Raw genomic sequence first — 17818 nt, forward strand, 5'->3', positions numbered from 1 at the left:
GTATAATCATTAGGTATGTATCATTGTCACCCCTGGGGGAGGGGGGCAGAAAAGTATTTTCAAATGGTAACTTCCAGTTCTTACAGAGAATGGACACATTACTATGAATGAACCCGGGTTTTAGAAGATGACTAACGTACAACCAAAAATGCATACAAAAGAGGAAGCAGGGTTGTTAAAATTACTTGGTAAGCCCACAAGTTATGAAAAAGGAAACACTGTTCTAGAGGATTTCCTTGTCTTTTTAAAATGGCTTTAAATCAGAGGCAATACTCTGGTCCCCATGGTCCTTTGGGAGAGGCAGCAGCAGCCCTCGTCCTGGCAGTGGTCCACAGTCACATGCTGCCACCAAGGTGGCGACACGTTTGGTCGCTATAGTGAAAACAGTTTAGCTATCTATGTCCAGCCAATGTGGTAGTTGTCAACTAAATGGAATAAGTCAGAAGAGTGTGTGAGAGAACAGAAGGAGGTCTGGAAGGGTAACAAAGTGACTCTCTGCTGCCGGGAGAGAGGACATGGATAGCTGAACTGTGGCTTTACTAGCTGTATGTGCTTCCCAGGACTATTGCAACATTTTCACCAACTGGGTGGAAGACATCAGGAATTGATTCTCTCACCGTTCTGGGAAAGAGAAGTCCAAAATAAAGGGATCGGCAGGGCCACACCCCCGCTGAAATTTCTAGAATCCTTCCTCGCTTCTTCCGGTTTCTGGTGGTCTCAGGTGTTCCTTGTGGCAGCATCACTCCGACCTCTGCCCCCATTGCCACATGGCCTTCTTCCCTGTGTGTCTTGGTGTGTCCTCTCCTCTTCTGAAAAGACACCAGTCACTGTATTTAAGGCCTACTCCCAGTCAGGACCCTCTCAGCCTCCAGATCCCCAGCTAATGACGTCTCCAAAGACCCTGTTTCCCAATAAGGTCACACCTCGAGGTTCCCGGGGAATGGGAATTTGGGGGGACACTACTCAACCCACACCAGCCCTGTTTGAAGTTTTTAAAATGAGATTGTATACGTGTTTAATGTTGGATATTAAGAAATAAAATAAAACTAAAAACAGGGTGCTATAGGAGAAACCAGCACACACGCGCGCGCACCTACACACGCGTGTCCTTGCTCACTCTGACTGGACTGCAGGGGAGGTGGTTAGTAAGAAGAGCAGGGAATGTAATGAAAATAGCTAACCCTTCTAGAGCACTCACTATCTGCCAGACACTGTTTTCGGTGCTTTTGGTATATGAAATCACTTCATCCTTACGGCAACCTTGTGAGGTTGGTGACATCGTCATCCCCATTTTACAGGTGGGAAAACGGAGGCACAGAAGTTGAAGCGACTTGCTCACGCCCCTCGGGGAGAGCTGGGATTGGAGTCTGCCTCAGAAACCGTGCTCGTACCTGCCCCTGCTGCACCGTCTCTCCTTGCGCAGGTGCGCCTAGGAGACAGGGGCCCAACGAAGGAAACTTGTCACCCCTTCCTGTACACATGAAGACACACGTCCTCCCCTCTGCCCCTCGAAACAAGACAGCACTGACTGAACATGCAGCTTCTGTGGTTAGACGTGTTTGGAGCATTTCATCTGCAGAATCTATTGTCAGATATTTAGAGGACAAATAAGAACTCGTGTGAACTGAGTCAACCGCAGTCGTTCCTGTGCGTCGCTCACTGTCTTGCAGACCACTCAGACCACAAGCGAGTCCGGCCGATCGGAGTGCAGCAGCGCTCTGGTCAGAGCACAGACAGAGACGCAGCAGTCTTCCCTCACAGCAGCTTGTAGTAAACCACAACTCAACTGCAGCTGTGGACTTGAAGCAGCGCACACCGAGCTGCAGCTGTGGACTTGAAGCAGCGCACGCCGAGCTGAGAAGAGGGAATATTAGTTGGCTTATTTGCAGTACTAAGAAGAAGGATTGAAGTGCTTGCCTATGTGCCCGGTGCTGCACTGAGTATCTTTGCTGCTTACCACAACCTTCTGAATCACGCAGAGCCGCAGGGCTGGAATGGTGACTGATAACAGATCAGCAGGTCATCCTCGTGGTAAAGAGGGGTATGAGCTTCTTCCTGTAAACTTGCCTCAGCGGCTGCCCCACGTGTACAGTGGACTTTGCTTCATGATTTTCTGCACCATCAGGGAGGATGACTCTACCTAGCAAAAATCACCTAAATGAGTATCTAAGACATTTTCACTGTGGGAGCATGGTGTGTGTAACTTTTCAGGTAATTTCCCTCATCTGAAGAACTTCTTGAGTAAAAACAGACCTTTCAAGTAGTGCTGGGGGCAGGGTGGCATCCTCACAAAGCAGAAACCTCTGGCTCCGCCAGTCCAGCTGTATCCCTCTGGGTTTGTCCCCCAGACACCCGCCACATACTAGGAAGGCCTACACCCCCTAAGCTTTCCCTACTGTCTGTCAGGCAGGGCCAGCTCTGATGCACAAGAGCATCTAACTGACTGTAGAGATGAATTTATAACTGTAGAGTTCCGCAGTCACACTGCCGACCTTCAATCTCAGCTTCCTTACGTCCCAGCCTTCAGACCTGGGCCAAGTCTTCAACTGGGGAGCCTTGGTTTCTTCATCTGGGAAATGGGCATGACGGTAAAACCTACTGCCGAAGGCTGGTGTGAGAGCTAACGGAATTACACTACGCGATGTTCCCTGCAGTGCCTGGTGCTCAGTCCCAGGAAATGTGTGTCACCTTCCCGGGCCGTCAACCCTGGAGTCCCGGGCCATTGCTTCCCTTCTCAGGAGCTGGGGTGCTATGGCAACGTCATTCATTGGGCTCAAGAGATTTTCTCTCTGCTCAGTTCACCCCATGTGGTATAATGAGCCATTAGCTATCTGCCAGCATTTGGGGAGAAATTTAAAAAGGAAGGAGATGAGAATTTCTTTAGAGACCCACTTCTGAGGCGTCTCCCTCCGAACCCTTCAACACAGAGGGCGGACGGGTAGAGTGCATTTTCCTTTTTGGTAGAGCCTGCAAGCCCTGTTGATTTTTTTTTTTCTCCTGATAACTGGAGCAGGTTTCTCTCCCCACAGGGGTCCCTTTCTTTGCCCTGAACCAGAAGGGAAGGTCCCTTTTCTCTTTCCAGCGACCAGCAAGAACAACGTCCCATTGACGACGTGAATGGAGCGTTTCTTCCCCGGGGACTCTTCCTGCTGCAGCAGCAGGGACCGTTCTCTCTCCCTGGCCTCTGAGGAGGATGGTTCACGTTCCCTCCGGGCGGGCAGGGCAGGGCAGGGCCACCCGGGATTCCTGGTTCTGGTGCAGACTGACCAGGGAGGGAGGCCGCTCGGTGGCAGGGTCTCCATGCCCGGCCTTTTCCCCCGGAGACCCCTGACCTGTGCCGGGCTCAGCGTCGTCCTGGTCCTGGCTTCCCCTCCCTCTGGGCCGGTGCTGACCTCCGGCAGCCACCCCTCCTTTCTCTCCGCCCGCCCTTCCCCGGCTTCATCTTCCAGGGGGTTCTTCAGCACCGGGCCCTTTTCTGCGCTCTGTGCGCCTGTGACTGTCTGCCTGCCCGGGCCGGGGGCGCAGGCTTGTTCACGGCCGAACCCCAGGGTCTGGCGGATAGTAGATACTCCGTAATTATTTGAGTGAGTGAACGAAGGCTGAGAGCTACTTCTGCATTCCCTCTAAAACTCAGAAGATGCCTTTCTGATGACAGGAGAGCTGAAGTCTCGTGGCCACTGTCCTGGGTTTCCTAACCGGCGGGGGGTTGGATCAGCCAGCCGGCCGGCAGGATCCCTCTCCGGGCTGGCGTAGGTTAGGGTCGAGCTCCTGGTCCCAAGCCCACAGAATCCGGCTGCTGAGACCCAGTTCCCCAGGACAGCGTGAAAGGAACCCGGGGCGGAAAGCGCGCGGGTCCTAGACCCAGGGGAGCTGGGAGGCAGGTGTGCAGCGCCCCCTCCGTCCTGGCTCCTGCAGGGAGCAGCAGCCCGGTGACCCCGGGGCCCTTCGGGTGTCCAGGGTCGGGGCTCTGAGAGTGTACCCAGAAAACCACGCCAGGGTTCCCAGGAAGCCCGCCCCACCTGCCGGGCTCTGTAGGTCCCCCCCCCCCCCCCACCTTCCTTTCCCATCTCGCTGCTTCTGACAAATTAAAAAGCAAGCCAGGAAGCAATGTTAAAAATAATCAAACCACAACCAAGGGAAGGCGCCGTCAAAAGAAGAAAGGGGGAAAACTTGAGCTGAACATTATTCTGCAGGCTTCATAGGCGGGGCGATGACTCACTCCCTCGGAAATCTGCGGGGGCCGGGGGCGGGGCGGGGGCGCTCGCGGGGCGCACAGGACTTTCCTTCTGCATCACTGTGACCGGCCATAAAAATGAGCACCGGCTTCTCTGGAAAAAGTCACGCTTTGTGGAGAGAAGAATGTTAATAAAAGAGAGGCAAGCCCACAGAAGAGTTTGCCTCCCCCGTCCAGGGTCACTGCAGTGGGGCCGCCCCTCTCCTCTCAGCCTCAGGCCTTGGGGGGCCCGAGGGAAAGATCTCAGCACACCAGGAACAGAGAATCGAAGCTCCCCCACAACCCAGACTCACTCGCTCGAAACTGGGTGCCTAGGGAGGGTTGGTGGCAGTGGTGGGGGGGCTTCTGAGAGGCTCTGCGCCGCCAGGGTGGGGGTCAGACAGAGCCACTGGGGTCTGGGGGCTTGGAGAATACCGGGGCTCAACTCTGAGAAGGTGCCTGGCCCACCACTTCAGTTTCGTCAAGGTTCTCAGAATATTAAAACCTGAAAAGACGTCAAAACGGGGCCACGAAAACGGATACATATATTATACATGTAACAAATTAGCCCTTTTCAGACACAAACAAATAAACAACAACAACAACAACAAAAGTCAATTGGGCTTGATCCAGGACTTATTAAAAGTATGACGTCCCAGGGCATTGCCGGTGGCAAGGATGGGCATGGGACACGCGTGTGTGTCTGGCCACATCTCTCTCTTCTAGGTACTGTGAGCAGGTCAGTTAGGGATGTTGTCAAAAGTCTGACAGGGAAAGGGAGGGGATATAGAAAAGGTGAAGGAGGGATAAAGGGGGTGGGAGGGGTCTTGACTTTGGATGGTGATCCCGTGATGCAGTGTATAGATGACGTATTAGGGAATGGTACACCCGAACCCTACATAATTTAATAACCAATGTCACCCCATATAAATTAAATAAAAATGAATTTATTCATTTCAGAGAGGAGAGAGGAGGGAGGAGAGAGAGAGAGAGAAGGTGGAGAGGAGCAAGAAGTATCAACCCTCATATGTGCCTTGATCAGACAAGCCTGGGGTTTCGAACCGGCGACCTCAGCATTTCAGGTGATGCTTTATCCGCTGTGCCACTGCAGGTCAGGCATAAAAAAATTTTTTTTTTTGAAATATCTAAATTTGAGTCTTTTATGAACGCAGAGGGAGCCCTTCTTTCCTCGCTCACGTAACTCAGAGTACAAAGCCACTGTGGGCCATCCTGCCATATTTGTCACTGTGGGTCCTGCTCTGCTCCAGAGCAGACAGACGGCCTCCTCTCCGGCCCTCCCTGCAGGAGCGGAGGGTGGCGCCGCCCAGGATGAGTCTGCAGCTAGGTGGCAGGCTCCATAGGGCCTCTCCAAACACCAGGGTTTGTTCAGGACATTTTCTCTGAGTCACCCCTGGTGATAAGACTGGCAGCAGCCTCTAAGCGAGCCGGGATTTAGATTCTTACCCTTGAAGGTTTGAGTTCAGAATTTGCAGTTTCCTCAACAAAACTATTGCAGCTTTGACAGAACTGCCATCATTCTGGGAGCCAAGGCGGAGGAGACCTAGATAAACACAATGCTGAACCTCCTGCATAAGACTGAGGGAAGCTTTGGTCTCTGGCCCCCCATTGCTGCATTTATTTATTCACCCGACCAGTATTTACTGAGACCCTTTAAGTACCAGCACCACACCAAGTGCTGGAGAAATAATGGTGAGCAAACATAGAGGTGGCCCACTCCCCAGACGCAGTCAGCAGCGCAGGCCTAACTGAACACCATGAAGCAGTGTGAGCAGCCATTGCAGTGAGTATTCTAGAAGAGAGGTACACGTGGTACTATGAGCACATATGGGGCCCACTGGATTAGGCAAGACAGCAAAGCATCTCTGAAAAACAAATATTGAACTGGATCTGAGGGATGAGAAAGTAAGAAGAGGAAGACTGTTTTTGGAAGGAACATTGGCATGTGCAAAGGCCCTGAGGTAGAAGAGAATGGAATATAACAAACTGAGAGAACTGGGACAGAATGGAAGAGACATGGGGTAGACACCTGGGGCAAATGGGGCTGGGGCAGGGTCAGGGAGACCTCACAGAGTAGGCAGGAAGCAAGCCCTTGTGTTGGGCTTCTGGGCCTCCTAGGTTTTCTTTCATTTTAAGAGCAAATGAAAGTCACTGAAAGGCTTTAAGCAGGGGTAGGAGACTGGGGATGCCTGAATCACATTTGTATTTTGAAAGGTCACTGGCTGCGGTGCTTTCCTCTCTGAAAGTAATTTCGGCTTTGCAAATCCGAAAAGTAGGGTTAATATTCAGTTACTGGACACAAAAGTTGGTGCCTGACAGCCAGACCTGTGTTTGAATCCCAGCTTCATGCTTTATTTCCGGCGTGGCCATGAGCAAGCCAGCCTTTAGGGCCTCAGTTAACTTGATATAAAATGGGATAATAATACCTCTTTCCGTATTGTTGTGAGGGTAAAGATATTAAAGTTAATAAATAGTCTTGCTTGACATACTAAAAACTCTTCTTGGGATTTTTAACAGTAGAAAACGACTTCGATATTCTATGCAGTATAAAACAACCAAAACTCAGCAGGTCACATGGACTTTCAGCTTTACTCAGAGAAAAAACATCTTGGTCCTTCTTACAAAACGAAATACCCTCTGGAAATACCTTCTCTTGCCTCTTTGAAACAACAACACTGAGATAACCAAACAACAGCTTATTAAACTGTGTGTACAAGGTGCTGGAGCCAGCCCTTCTGGTCTGGGCATCTATCAGATGGAGAGATGTACAGGCAGAAATCCTACAAATGACAAGCGAGCTTTACAAATATAGAAACCAAGAAGTCAGCCATGGGCTGCTGGGTGAGTGGATTTGTTGGGATGAATGAGAGACTGTCGGTGTCTTACATTTCGCCAGAGTGGGGCTGGTAGGTCAGTCCAGAATTAAACATTTCTCATCTTCTTATAATGACATTGAAAAAAAATTTATCACCATTGCAAGGCAATACGAAACCAGTATGTTATTTTGAAACTGAATAATGTGAATAAAAAAACAAACATTTATCCTGTCTTTCTTTCTTTCTCTCTCTCTTTTCATTTTTTAGTGAGAGTGAGAGGGACAGACAGAAAAGGAGAGAGATGGGAAGCATCAATTCTTCATTGTGGCACCTTAGTTGTTCATTGATTGCTTTCCCATATGTGCCTTGGTTGAGGGGGGGGGGGTCCAACAAAGTGAGCAACTCCTTGTTTAAGCCAGCAACCTTGGGTGCAAAGACAGTGACCCCTTATTCAAGCCAGCAACCTTGGGCTCAAGCCAGAGACCATGGGGTCATGTGTATGAACACTCAAGCTGATGAGCCTGCGCTCAAGCTGGATGAGCCTGTGCTCAAGCTAGCGACCTCGGGGTTTCAAACCTGGGTCCTCAGCATCCCAGTTGGACGCTCTATCCACTGCACCACCACCTGGTCAGGCATGTCCTGCCTTTCTGACATGAACTGCACCAAATAGATGCGAGGAAGTTTTCTTTTATAGAAAGATTCTTCCATTCCCTGTCATGTGCCTCCTGGTGGAAGAACACAAAGAAAGAAGATTTTGCCAAAAAAAAAGGAAAAAAGAAACTAGATATAAGTGAACTAGATCCAACAACATGTTTTGGAAATAGAGAGGCTAGAGAAAAATGTCAAATGACACAGACTATGGGAAACAAGATGACAAAAGGTCCAGTTCCTAAAAGAAAAGCATCGCAAGGAGAAAGGAAGAGGGAGGGAAACCCATAGACTAAAAGAAACTTTATGAGACATGCTACCCAATCGCAATGTGTGGATTCACACAAACTGTAAAATTCTTTTTTCACATTGACAAGATAATTGGACAATTGAACACTGATGGGATTTTTGATGATTTTAAGGAATTATTAACTTTTTAGGTGTGTCATTGGTATTGTGGTGAATTTTTAAAAAAGAAAGTTCTTCTTGTTTTTTAGCATAAACTAAAATATGTGCAGATGAATGATAGGCTATATATGGTCTGCTTCAAAATCACAGGAGCGAGAAGGGGAGGATGGGTGATATAGATTAATCACGAGCTGGTAATTGCAGAAGATGGGCCGTGAGCTCATGAGAGTTTGATATTTTCAATAATAGCAAGTTTAAAAATATCCACTGGCCAATTCAACATCTGTCTGTCCTTTCATTTAATATTAAGAACATTATTATTGATCATGTTAACGTGAAGCCTCACTTGGAGGATTCCTGCAGTCACTTTTATGGGGGGATCTCCGCAAACAGGAAACCTGGATTCTAATCCTACGTTCCGTTCACCAGCCGAGTGACTGAAATTTCCCTCTGAATGTCCTTCTGTTCTTTGGGGAAATGAGGGGCAGGAAGGGTGTCCAGCCTCGTGCTTGCTGGCTGTGCGTTCTTGCTGTGATGAAGAGATCCGTGCCCTGCATCCTGACTGGCGGGTTGGAAGGCCAGTCTTCCCATATGTGTTTTTGGGAATATTGACTTAATCCCACCAGATGTTTTTGGGTATATTGACTTAATTCCACCAGATGTTTTGGGGTCTATTGACTTAATCCCACCAGAGCTCCAGCTTCCAGGTTTTGAAAAATGGAAAGAACCGGAACACTTACTTCTAAGGGTTCCTGTGGGAATTAGATGAGAAACTGAACGCATCCATTCCTTCCATAAACATTGAGCGCCTAGCCTCTGGCACCGGATAGGCGGGGCCTTTCGGAACCTACAGGAAGACCCCAGACAACATGTAGCCGACACCCAAAAAGAAGCAGTATTTCCAATTGTGAGAGCTATGAAGAAAATGCCTTCCAGGTGATTCACGGAGAGCGGATTCCAGGAAGGTGGGCTGCGACATTGAATGGGTTGATTGGGCTGAGGGAAGTTGCCTGCACGAAGGCATGGATGACACGGCCTTCCAAGTGTAGTCAGAGGTTGTCAGCCTGTCTGCTTTCCTCTCCCTCCACCATGGCTCCCCGTCGGGCAGTGTCTGGGGGGTTTGGGTTGCTACAAATATGGGAAAGGCCGTTCTGGCATCTTGTGGGTAAAGGACAGGCACTCTGCTTAGTATCCTACAATGCACAGGACCCGCACACCAAAAATGGTCTAGTCCAGGGGTCAGGAACCTATGGCTTGAGAGCCAGATGTGGCTCTTTGATGGCTGTATCTGGCTCGCAGACAAATCTTTAATAATAAAAAAAATAATGTTAAAAATATAAAACATTCTCATGTATGACAATCCATCCATTTCCTACCACTCATGTTCATGGTTGCAAGTGGGTGGAGCCAATCACAGCTGTCCTCCGGGACAACACCAAATTTTTATTGGACAATGCATAATATACACAGGTCGTTGTGAGGTCAGGATGTAAACTTCCCTCCTTTTAATCAAGTAGTCAGCTAGCTAATTCCAGAAACCCTTTTGATGAAGAAGATGGCTAAAAGAAAAAAAGATCAGGAGTATCGTACTTTTCAGCAAGAATGGACAGAGGAATTCACCTTTGTGGAGAGAGCAGGTTCTGCAGTGTGTCTAATATGCAATGATAAAATTGCATCGATGAAATGGAAATGGTCAAATATAAATCGCCACTTCAACACAGGCCATACTACATTTGCATCGAAATATCCAGCGGGGGACAGCAGGAAGAAAGCATGTCAAGAGCTCCTGTGCAGAGTGCAAGCTAGTCAGCAGCAACTCCGTGTTTGGACCCAACAAGCTGACTGAAATTCGGCTAGCTTTGCTGGTGCTTTAGCAATTGTGAGAAATGGAAAGCCATTTACAGATGGGGAGTATGCCAAAACATTCATGCTTGATGTTGCCAATGAACTTTTGGACGACTTTTCAGATAAAGACAAGATAACCAAATGAATAAAAGACATGCCTCTGTCGGCAAGAACTGTTCATGATCATACCATCATGATGGCAAATCAAATTGAGGCAACACAAGTGAAGGACATAAATGCAGCACCATTCTTTTCTCTTGCTTTGGATGAGTCAACAGACGTGAGCCATTTATCCCAGTTCAGCGTGATTGCAAGGTATGCTGTTGGTGACACACTACGTGAGGAAAGTTTTGCTGTTTTGCCTATGAAAGAGACAACAAGAGGGGAGGATTTATTCAAGTCTTTCACTGAGTTCGCTAAAGAAAAAATCTACTGATGGATAAACTTCTTTCGGTGTGTACTGATGGTGCTCCGTGCCTGGTGGGGAAAAACAGAGGATTCATAGCATTTCTTCGTAAACATGAAAAGAGACCCATCCTAAGTTTTCACTGCATCCTACATCAGGAGGCGCTTTGTGCTCAGGTGTGTGGCAAGCAGCTTGGTGAGGTGATGTCGCTGGCCATTCGGGTCGTCAACTTTATTGTTGCCTGAGCTTTAAATGATCGCCAGTTCAAAACACTGCTGGATGAAGTTGGGAATAATTATCCTGGTCTGCTTCTGCACAGCAATGTGCATAGGTTGTCAAGAGGGAAGGTGTTCAGCCATTCTGCGGCTTGTCTGAGCAAAATCTGGTCTTTCCTTGAAATGAAAAACGTCGAGCATCCTGAGTTAGCTAACACTGCTCCTAAAGTTCTACTATCTCGTGGACATGACTGAACATCTGAACCAGCTCAGTGTGAAAATGCAAGGCGTTGGAAATACAGTCTCTGAATTCTTTTTAATATCCCTTCAACAAGCAGTGCAGTGTTTGCATTTGAAAACAAGTTGGAACTCTTCATCATAGACATTGAAACAGGTCATTACTACAGTTTGAAAAACTGGGAGAGTTTAAAGATGCATGCACAGCAAGTGACCCTGCTCAACATCTTGATCTCCAGCACCTAGCAGGCTTCACATCTAATCTCCTGCAGTCATTCAAAGTGAGCTTTGGAGAATTTTTTGAGTACACTTGTCTTTTTAAGTTCATCACCCATCCACATGAGTGCGCAGTGGACAGCACTGACCTGAGTTACATCCCCGGTGTCTCCGTCAGAGATTTTGAGCTACAAGCTGCTGACCTGAAGGCCTCAGACATGTGGGTGAAAAAGTTCAAGTCACTGAATGAAGATTTGGAAAGGCTTGCACGACAGCAAGCAGTGTTGGTGAGCCAACACAAGTGGGAAGAAATGAAAAAGCTTCAACCCGCAGACCAGCTGATTGTCAAAAATTGAAACGTGCTTCCCCTCCCATACCACACACTACAGTGTGTGAGTATTGCTGTACTGACAATGTTTGGCTCTACATATGCATGTGAGCAGTCTTTCTCACATCTAAAGAACGTTAAGACCAACCTACAATCACGTTTAACGGATGGAAGTCTCAATGCCTGTATGAAGCTTAACCTCACCACGTATCAACCAGACTACAAAGCCATCAGCAAAACCATGCAGCACCAGAAGTTGCATTAATGGTAAGAAGTACTTTATTCATCATTGGTTAGCAACAGCATAACAATGTTATTAAAAAGAATTCAGAGACTTATTGTACTTTAAAAGTGTTGGTCTTATATAAAATGCACAGATTTACTTGTATTTAGTGTTAAACATATTGTATGACTCTGACGGAATTACATTTTAAAATATGTGGCGTTCATGGCTCTCTCATCCAAAAAGGTTCCCGACCCCTGGTTTAGTCGGAAATGTCAATAGTGGCAAGTTTGGAGACCCTGGTATAGAAAGAACAACAAGCACAGGGGTCCTGAGCCAGAAGGCAGCTTGCTGTGGTCAGGGTGCTAAGGGAATACCAGTGTGGCTGAGCAAGCCAGGATGAAGTGAGGGGGGCTGGGCCTCGACTTATCTCCAAAACAGTGGGCAGTCCTTGGCGAGTTTTATGCAGGGGAGGAAGGTAAGCCAGGCAACGCGCTACGCCCATCTAAGAGCTCAAATAAATACTATTTATTATAATCATCACCTTTCTAGGTTCCCTACTTGGCCCCAGCAAGAACTCGGGTCTCAGCGCCGCCGCAGTGACTCCTCCTGGCCAGCAGGGGGCGCGGGCAGGCACTTGGCCTCCGGCCGCCCCGGGGCGGGCCTCCTCTTGCCGTCCCCTTCTCTCGTCTTTTCCCCTCTGGAGAAGTCGGGAAGGTGGCGGCGGCGGCGGCGGCGGCGGCGGCGGTTGTCCCGGCCGGGTCTGTTGGTGAGGCCGGTCGGTCCGCCCTCCGCAGCCCGCGCCGCGCCCAGGCGGTCGAGCGGAGCGGCGGCGGCCAGTCCGGCGCGGGCTGCGCGCGCTGACGGAGGGCGGCGGCCGCGGCCAGGGCGGCCCGCGGGAGCGCGGGCCCCGGGCGGAGCGCTGCCCGGCTCCCGGCCTGCCGGCCTCGTCCCTCGGCGCCGCGGCCATGGCGGCCAGCGCGAAGCGGAAGCAGGAGGAGAAGCACCTGAAGATGCTGCGGGACATGACCGGCCTGCCGCACAACCGAAAGTGCTTCGACTGCGACCAGCGCGGCCCCACCTACGTGAACATGACGGTCGGCTCGTTCGTGTGCACCTCCTGCTCCGGCAGCCTGTGAGTGAGGCCGGGGCCGGGGCTGGGGGCCGGGCGGGGCGCGGGGCCGGGGCCGGGGGCGCGGGGCCGGGGCTGGGGGCCGGGCGGGGCGCGGGGCCGGGGGGGCGGGGCCGGGGCTGGGGGCCGGGCGGGGCGCGGGGCCGGGGCCGGGGCGGCCGTCTGGATGCGGGGCCGGGACCGGGGCCGGGGGCCGGGCCGGGGGCGCGGGGCCGGGGCGGCCGTCTGGACGCGGGGCCGGCGCGCTGGGCGGCCAGGATGCGCTCGGCCCCGGCCGCGGGGCAGGGGATGCGCTTTCGGTTTCGCGGGGCCGGGGGCCGGGCAGCCTCCGCGGCTGGGGCGTGGGCGGGCCTGGGGTCGGGACCCGGCGCCCGGGGCGAGCCGAGCCGAGCCTCTCCGGTGCCCGCGCGCGGAGCCGGCGCCGCCTCCCTGGGCCCGGGGCTGCCGGCGCGGCCGGAGGGGCGAGACCGCCGAGGCTGGCGACTGCCGTGCGCGTCCTTTGTGCGCCCCGCCCCTCGGCGCCCGGGACGGGCGACCCCGGCGAGGCACCTGCTGGGCGCCGGCCGAGCGGGCTGGGGAGGAGCCGGGGTGGGAGAGGGCTCGGACGACCCCTGGCCGGGGCTTTGCCCCCTCGGGTCGGTAGTACCCGAGTCCTGGGAGAAAGCAGACACCTAGACACACGTAGTTAACAGGATTAAAACGTCGTGATGGTAGAGATGATGTGAATTCCAAGGGAAAAAGTTCGAGAGGATTCATTTCGGGCGAGTTAAGGGGAGAAGCAGATGTGGGGCTCAAAGGGGTTTTCAATTTATGACCCAAAGACTGTCTTGGGGAGTTTGGGGAAAGTTTTAATGGAAATAAGGTACGGACTAGGAGCTGTGTCGTCCTAAATATGGTGGTGGTATCGGAAAGATTTCGCTATCAATACCCTCAATACCTAGGGGTCCTGCTGTATGCAGAAATGGGGAGAGCGTGGTTTCCGAACAACGTAGGTCTGGAATTACTGGGACGGTTTTGTATTTAGTCATCTTGGCTTCATTAAGCTTTATTTTGATAAGATTTTTGGTTTCTGTGAGATGTCTTTTGGAAAGTTTGCAGATGATTTTGGAACTGATGTTGCTTTTATGCACTAATCATCGTAGATTCGAAGCCTGTTATTGACGAAGTGGTGATTACTAAATATTTTTAAGAGCTTTATTGTTCCAAAACATCTAATTAAGTTCTTTTGTTTGTACCATTCTTTCATATAATTTCGTTACCCTCCCCCTTTCCCAAATTAAAAAAATAAAATAAAAAACCTTTGTAAGATTAATACTGAGACAAAGTAGTATTAAGTATGAGAAAACTCATATTTGGAAAATGAAGGACATGCCCAGTAGTAGTGTATGATTTTTTTTTGAAGTTGTGCAGAAAGAGACATTATTAGTCTTCCATGATTGTTATTTCTTCAACAAACATTTATTCAGTGTCTAGTAGGTTTGGTGATAATTGGTGGAATGTTCCGATCAATACAGCAAAGTTCTTGTTCTCTTGGTGCTCACATTCAGTGAGGGAAGTGGTAATTGAATTTGGAAAATGTCAGGGCTAAGTATGCACTAAAATAGTATGATAGAGACCTCCTCTGAGAATTACTTTTAGATTGGTACAGGGATATTATTGAATTAGTGCTATATAGGATCATGGAGATAGGTGGTATCTTAGAATTTTTCTGGTTCATGGTTTTCATGTACAAATAGGGTTAAGTGATTTATGTTGGGCACCCGTGGTTCTAAAATGAAGCCAATAGTCCAATCCTTTTTACATGTACTTAACATTTATTATGTTAATAATAATGCCCTGTTTTTACTGAACACAAGGTCTTTTGATAATATTTAAAGTATTTGATTTGAAAAAAAAAAACTATGTTATTTACTATTCTGGATTTCTGGCATTTCTGTGTAGCCCTTTGTAAATATATATATAGTGGGCAACATTTAATTCAGGACAGCAAATACATAATATCAAGAAATATTAACAAATTTCTTCCTAGATTCCATATTTCAGAAACATGCTATATAAAAGCATACCTCAGTATGATGACAATTATTTATTTTAATGGGGTTGGATCTATACTAGATAAGGCTTCATATCTCTTTAGTTGTGACTCCACAAATATTGATCACTTGGCCTGTGTCATACACTGGGAGGCACTGGTGTTACTTGGGTCCTCCTATCCTTAAGGAGCTTGCATTCTTAAGTGTATAAACAGTTACAATACAGTGTAACATTTCCTTTCTTTGAAGGGGCTACCATGAATTATATACTGTATATGAATGGTAGGGCAAGTTTCACAGAGCATTTGATGCCTGAGCAAAGATCTTTAAAGACAAGATCCATATAGCAGGCAGGTTCATGTAGTTGAAAGAACCAGGTATTTATGAGCTGATAAACCTGGTTTTGAATCCTGGCTCCACTTCTTAGCTATGTGGTATCGAGAATGTCACTCAGTCTCTTTGAACTTGAGTTTTCTCATTTGTGATGTGATGAGGATAAGGTTTACCTTGTAGATTTTTGATATAGGTTAGTTTTTAATACTATTTGAGAGTGTGTGTGTAGCATCTCGTGCAATTCCTGGTTCATGCTGGATGCTCAGTAGACATGAGGTATTATTGTTAGTAAGGTAGAGAGGACATTTCCCAAGTAGGGAACAGTATGTGAAAGATAGCAAAATGAGAAGTAACTTTACAAAAATCTGTTTTGATTTTTTAGATGTAACTCAAAACCTGACTCAAATTGGTTTGAAAATATGAATGGAATTTATTGTTTGAAGTAAGACTTTATCCAATGCCTTAAGGATGTTGCCTAGATTTCCCCTGTGCAAAGATGGCAGCCTCCAGTTCCCAGATCTACATTACTGTCATTCCAACTTTTCCAGAAGTTCTATCGTTCACTCCTGGTTAGCTTGAATTAGTGCCGTTATTGGACACATGTTCTAGGCTGACTTCATTGGAACAAGGATCCCCAAATAGAATTCCCAAATCAGAAATCTAGGATTCTTGGGAAAAAAGGAACGGATGCTGGATCAAATATCTGCTGCCAAAATATTGAAGGGACAATAGCTCCTGAGGAATTTTTTATCCTTTGAAAAGCAGTAATGTAGGAAAATAATATAAGAGGAATTACATAGCTATCAAGTTTAATAATAGTAATAAAATATTTATTATTTAGATCAGTGTTTCTCAACTGCTGGTCTGCAGACTGGTGCCAGTCCATGAAAGAGTTAACCACCCTGATGGTGTATGAGGATTATAGACCCAAAGATCGAAGTTGAATTTGCTTATGTTCATGGTGATTTCTGTTTAGCAGTTCCTGAAATAATTCTACCTTCACTGGTCTCCTGAGTGTAAAACGGTTGAAAACCACTGACTTAGATCATACGGCATAATTGAAAGAAGATGAATTTTGAAGCCAGATTTTGTCACTGCCACCAGCCTTACAATTTAGGGCAAGGTATTAGCCAGGGCATAAAGTGCAGATTGGCCTGGAGCCATCCTCTCAGCTCAGTTTCTTTATTTGTGATAAGAAGATGATAACGAGGTTGCTATAAGGATTAAATGGTACAATTCCATGAATATTTTTGAACACGTACTAAATGTGCAGATGGGCTAAGCAGTGGATATACACACCAGAGGTGGACAAAAGTAGGCTTATAGGCCCTGGCCGGTTGGCTCAGTGCTAGAGCGTCGGCCTGGCGTGCAGAAGTCCCGGGTTCTATTCCCGGCCAGGGCACACAGGAGAAGCGCCCATCTGCTTCTCCACCCCTCCCCCTCTCCTTCCTCTCTGTCTCTCTCTTCCCCTCCAGCAGCCGAGGCTCCATTGGAGCAAAGATGGCCCGGGCGCTGGGGATGGCTCCTTGGCCTCTGCCCCAGGCGCTAGGGTGGCTCTGGTCACAACAGAGCGAAGCCCCAGAGGGGCAGAGCATCGCCCCCTGGTGGGCAGAGCATCGCCCCCTGGTGGGCAGAGCGTGGCCCCCTGGTGGGCGTGCCCGGTGGATCCGGTCGGGCGCATGCGGGATTCTGTCTGACTGTCTCTCCCCGTTTCCAGCTTCAGAAAAATACAAAAAAAAAAAAAGTAGGCTTATAGTTGTATGAAAAATAATGCAATAATTAATAAATAATAATACAAGAATAGATTTCTGCCATTCAGAAACCTTGATGTGCCTAGAAAATGCCAATACAAGTAAATCAGAATTCTAAACTTTAGGATAGTCACGTATCTTTTATCATTTATTTAGCAATATTTTTGTTTAAATATATTAAATGTTAATATGACTAGACTCAGCTAATCTTTTCCTTTTTTTTCAAAGGGCTGTCTTTTATGCTTCTATGATGTTCATTAAGAGTGCATAACTGAATTCAGTAGAAACTTTAAAAGACTTTAGATTTAGATGTAGTTAATCTGTTTTTTATTGAGGCAGAATGAGGGTGATGTATTTGTCACTTTGAGGTTCTGTTGACAGAAATACTTAAAATTCTGAATGGACACTCTATTACAGCCAACAATAAAACATTTATTGCCTTCCTGTTAAAGACTAACTTTAGGCCAAATTGTTTGTTTTGTGTAGACTAACATTAGTGTAATCAATGAATGATGTAAGAATTATTCTAGCCTTAAAAAACGATTTATAATTTTTCAGAGAGGGTTTAGGTAAAATAAAAACATCTGAGAAATACTTTTTTTCTCTTGATACCAGCTATTTTACGTGGACAATGTGTTTAATCTTGGAATCTCACAGGTGGATGAATGTAGTTGGATAGTAATTTATTAATTTTGTGTGCATTTTGACTTATGGTGAAACTTGCAAGAATATTAACCTTTTAAAATTAAAGTTGGACAGATGAAAAGACACGTTTAATTTGTTTTTATACAGTTATTAGCAGTAGAGTGGATTGCAATCAAATACCCTTTAGGAGCTCTGCTTACAGTATGTAGGACCTCTGAGGTCACAGTGGGCAGTGATTTATGTCCTTAATTCTGTTTCTACTTTTTTTTAGTACTCTAACATGGGTACATTCAGAGAGATAGTTTGACACTATAGTACAGTGTCACTTTAATTGGGAAACTATTTGATACA

General features: G+C 47.8%; 1 protein-coding gene and 1 long non-coding RNA gene across 10 annotated transcripts in view; both read left to right on the plus strand.

Annotated features, from left to right (window-relative positions):
* The first annotated feature begins 1831 nt into the window (after nucleotides 1–1831).
* On the plus strand, nucleotides 1832–2867 carry LOC136378889 (uncharacterized). The gene is made up of 3 exons (XR_010746650.1): nucleotides 1832–2031; nucleotides 2126–2211; nucleotides 2521–2867. It is a non-coding gene; the product is annotated as an uncharacterized lncRNA (long non-coding RNA).
* Nucleotides 2868–11806: 8939 nt separating this feature from the next.
* Nucleotides 11807–17818, plus strand: part of AGFG1 (ArfGAP with FG repeats 1) — an 80211-nt gene continuing 74199 nt past the window's right edge. For 2 of the 9 annotated variants that reach the window (XM_066344975.1, XM_066344977.1), the window contains exon 1: nucleotides 12203–12708. In XM_066344975.1, the coding sequence (XP_066201072.1) occupies nucleotides 12542–12708 (167 nt within the window). In that variant the 5' untranslated portion in view covers nucleotides 12203–12541. Of the gene's footprint in view, nucleotides 12709–17818 lie in introns of all 9 variants that reach the window. The other 7 variants (XM_066344974.1, XM_066344973.1, XM_066344980.1 and 4 more) reach the window with 7 other exon arrangements.

Source organism: Saccopteryx leptura, chromosome 7, assembly GCF_036850995.1.
Source record: "Saccopteryx leptura isolate mSacLep1 chromosome 7, mSacLep1_pri_phased_curated, whole genome shotgun sequence".
NCBI lineage: Eukaryota > Metazoa > Chordata > Mammalia > Chiroptera > Emballonuridae > Saccopteryx > Saccopteryx leptura.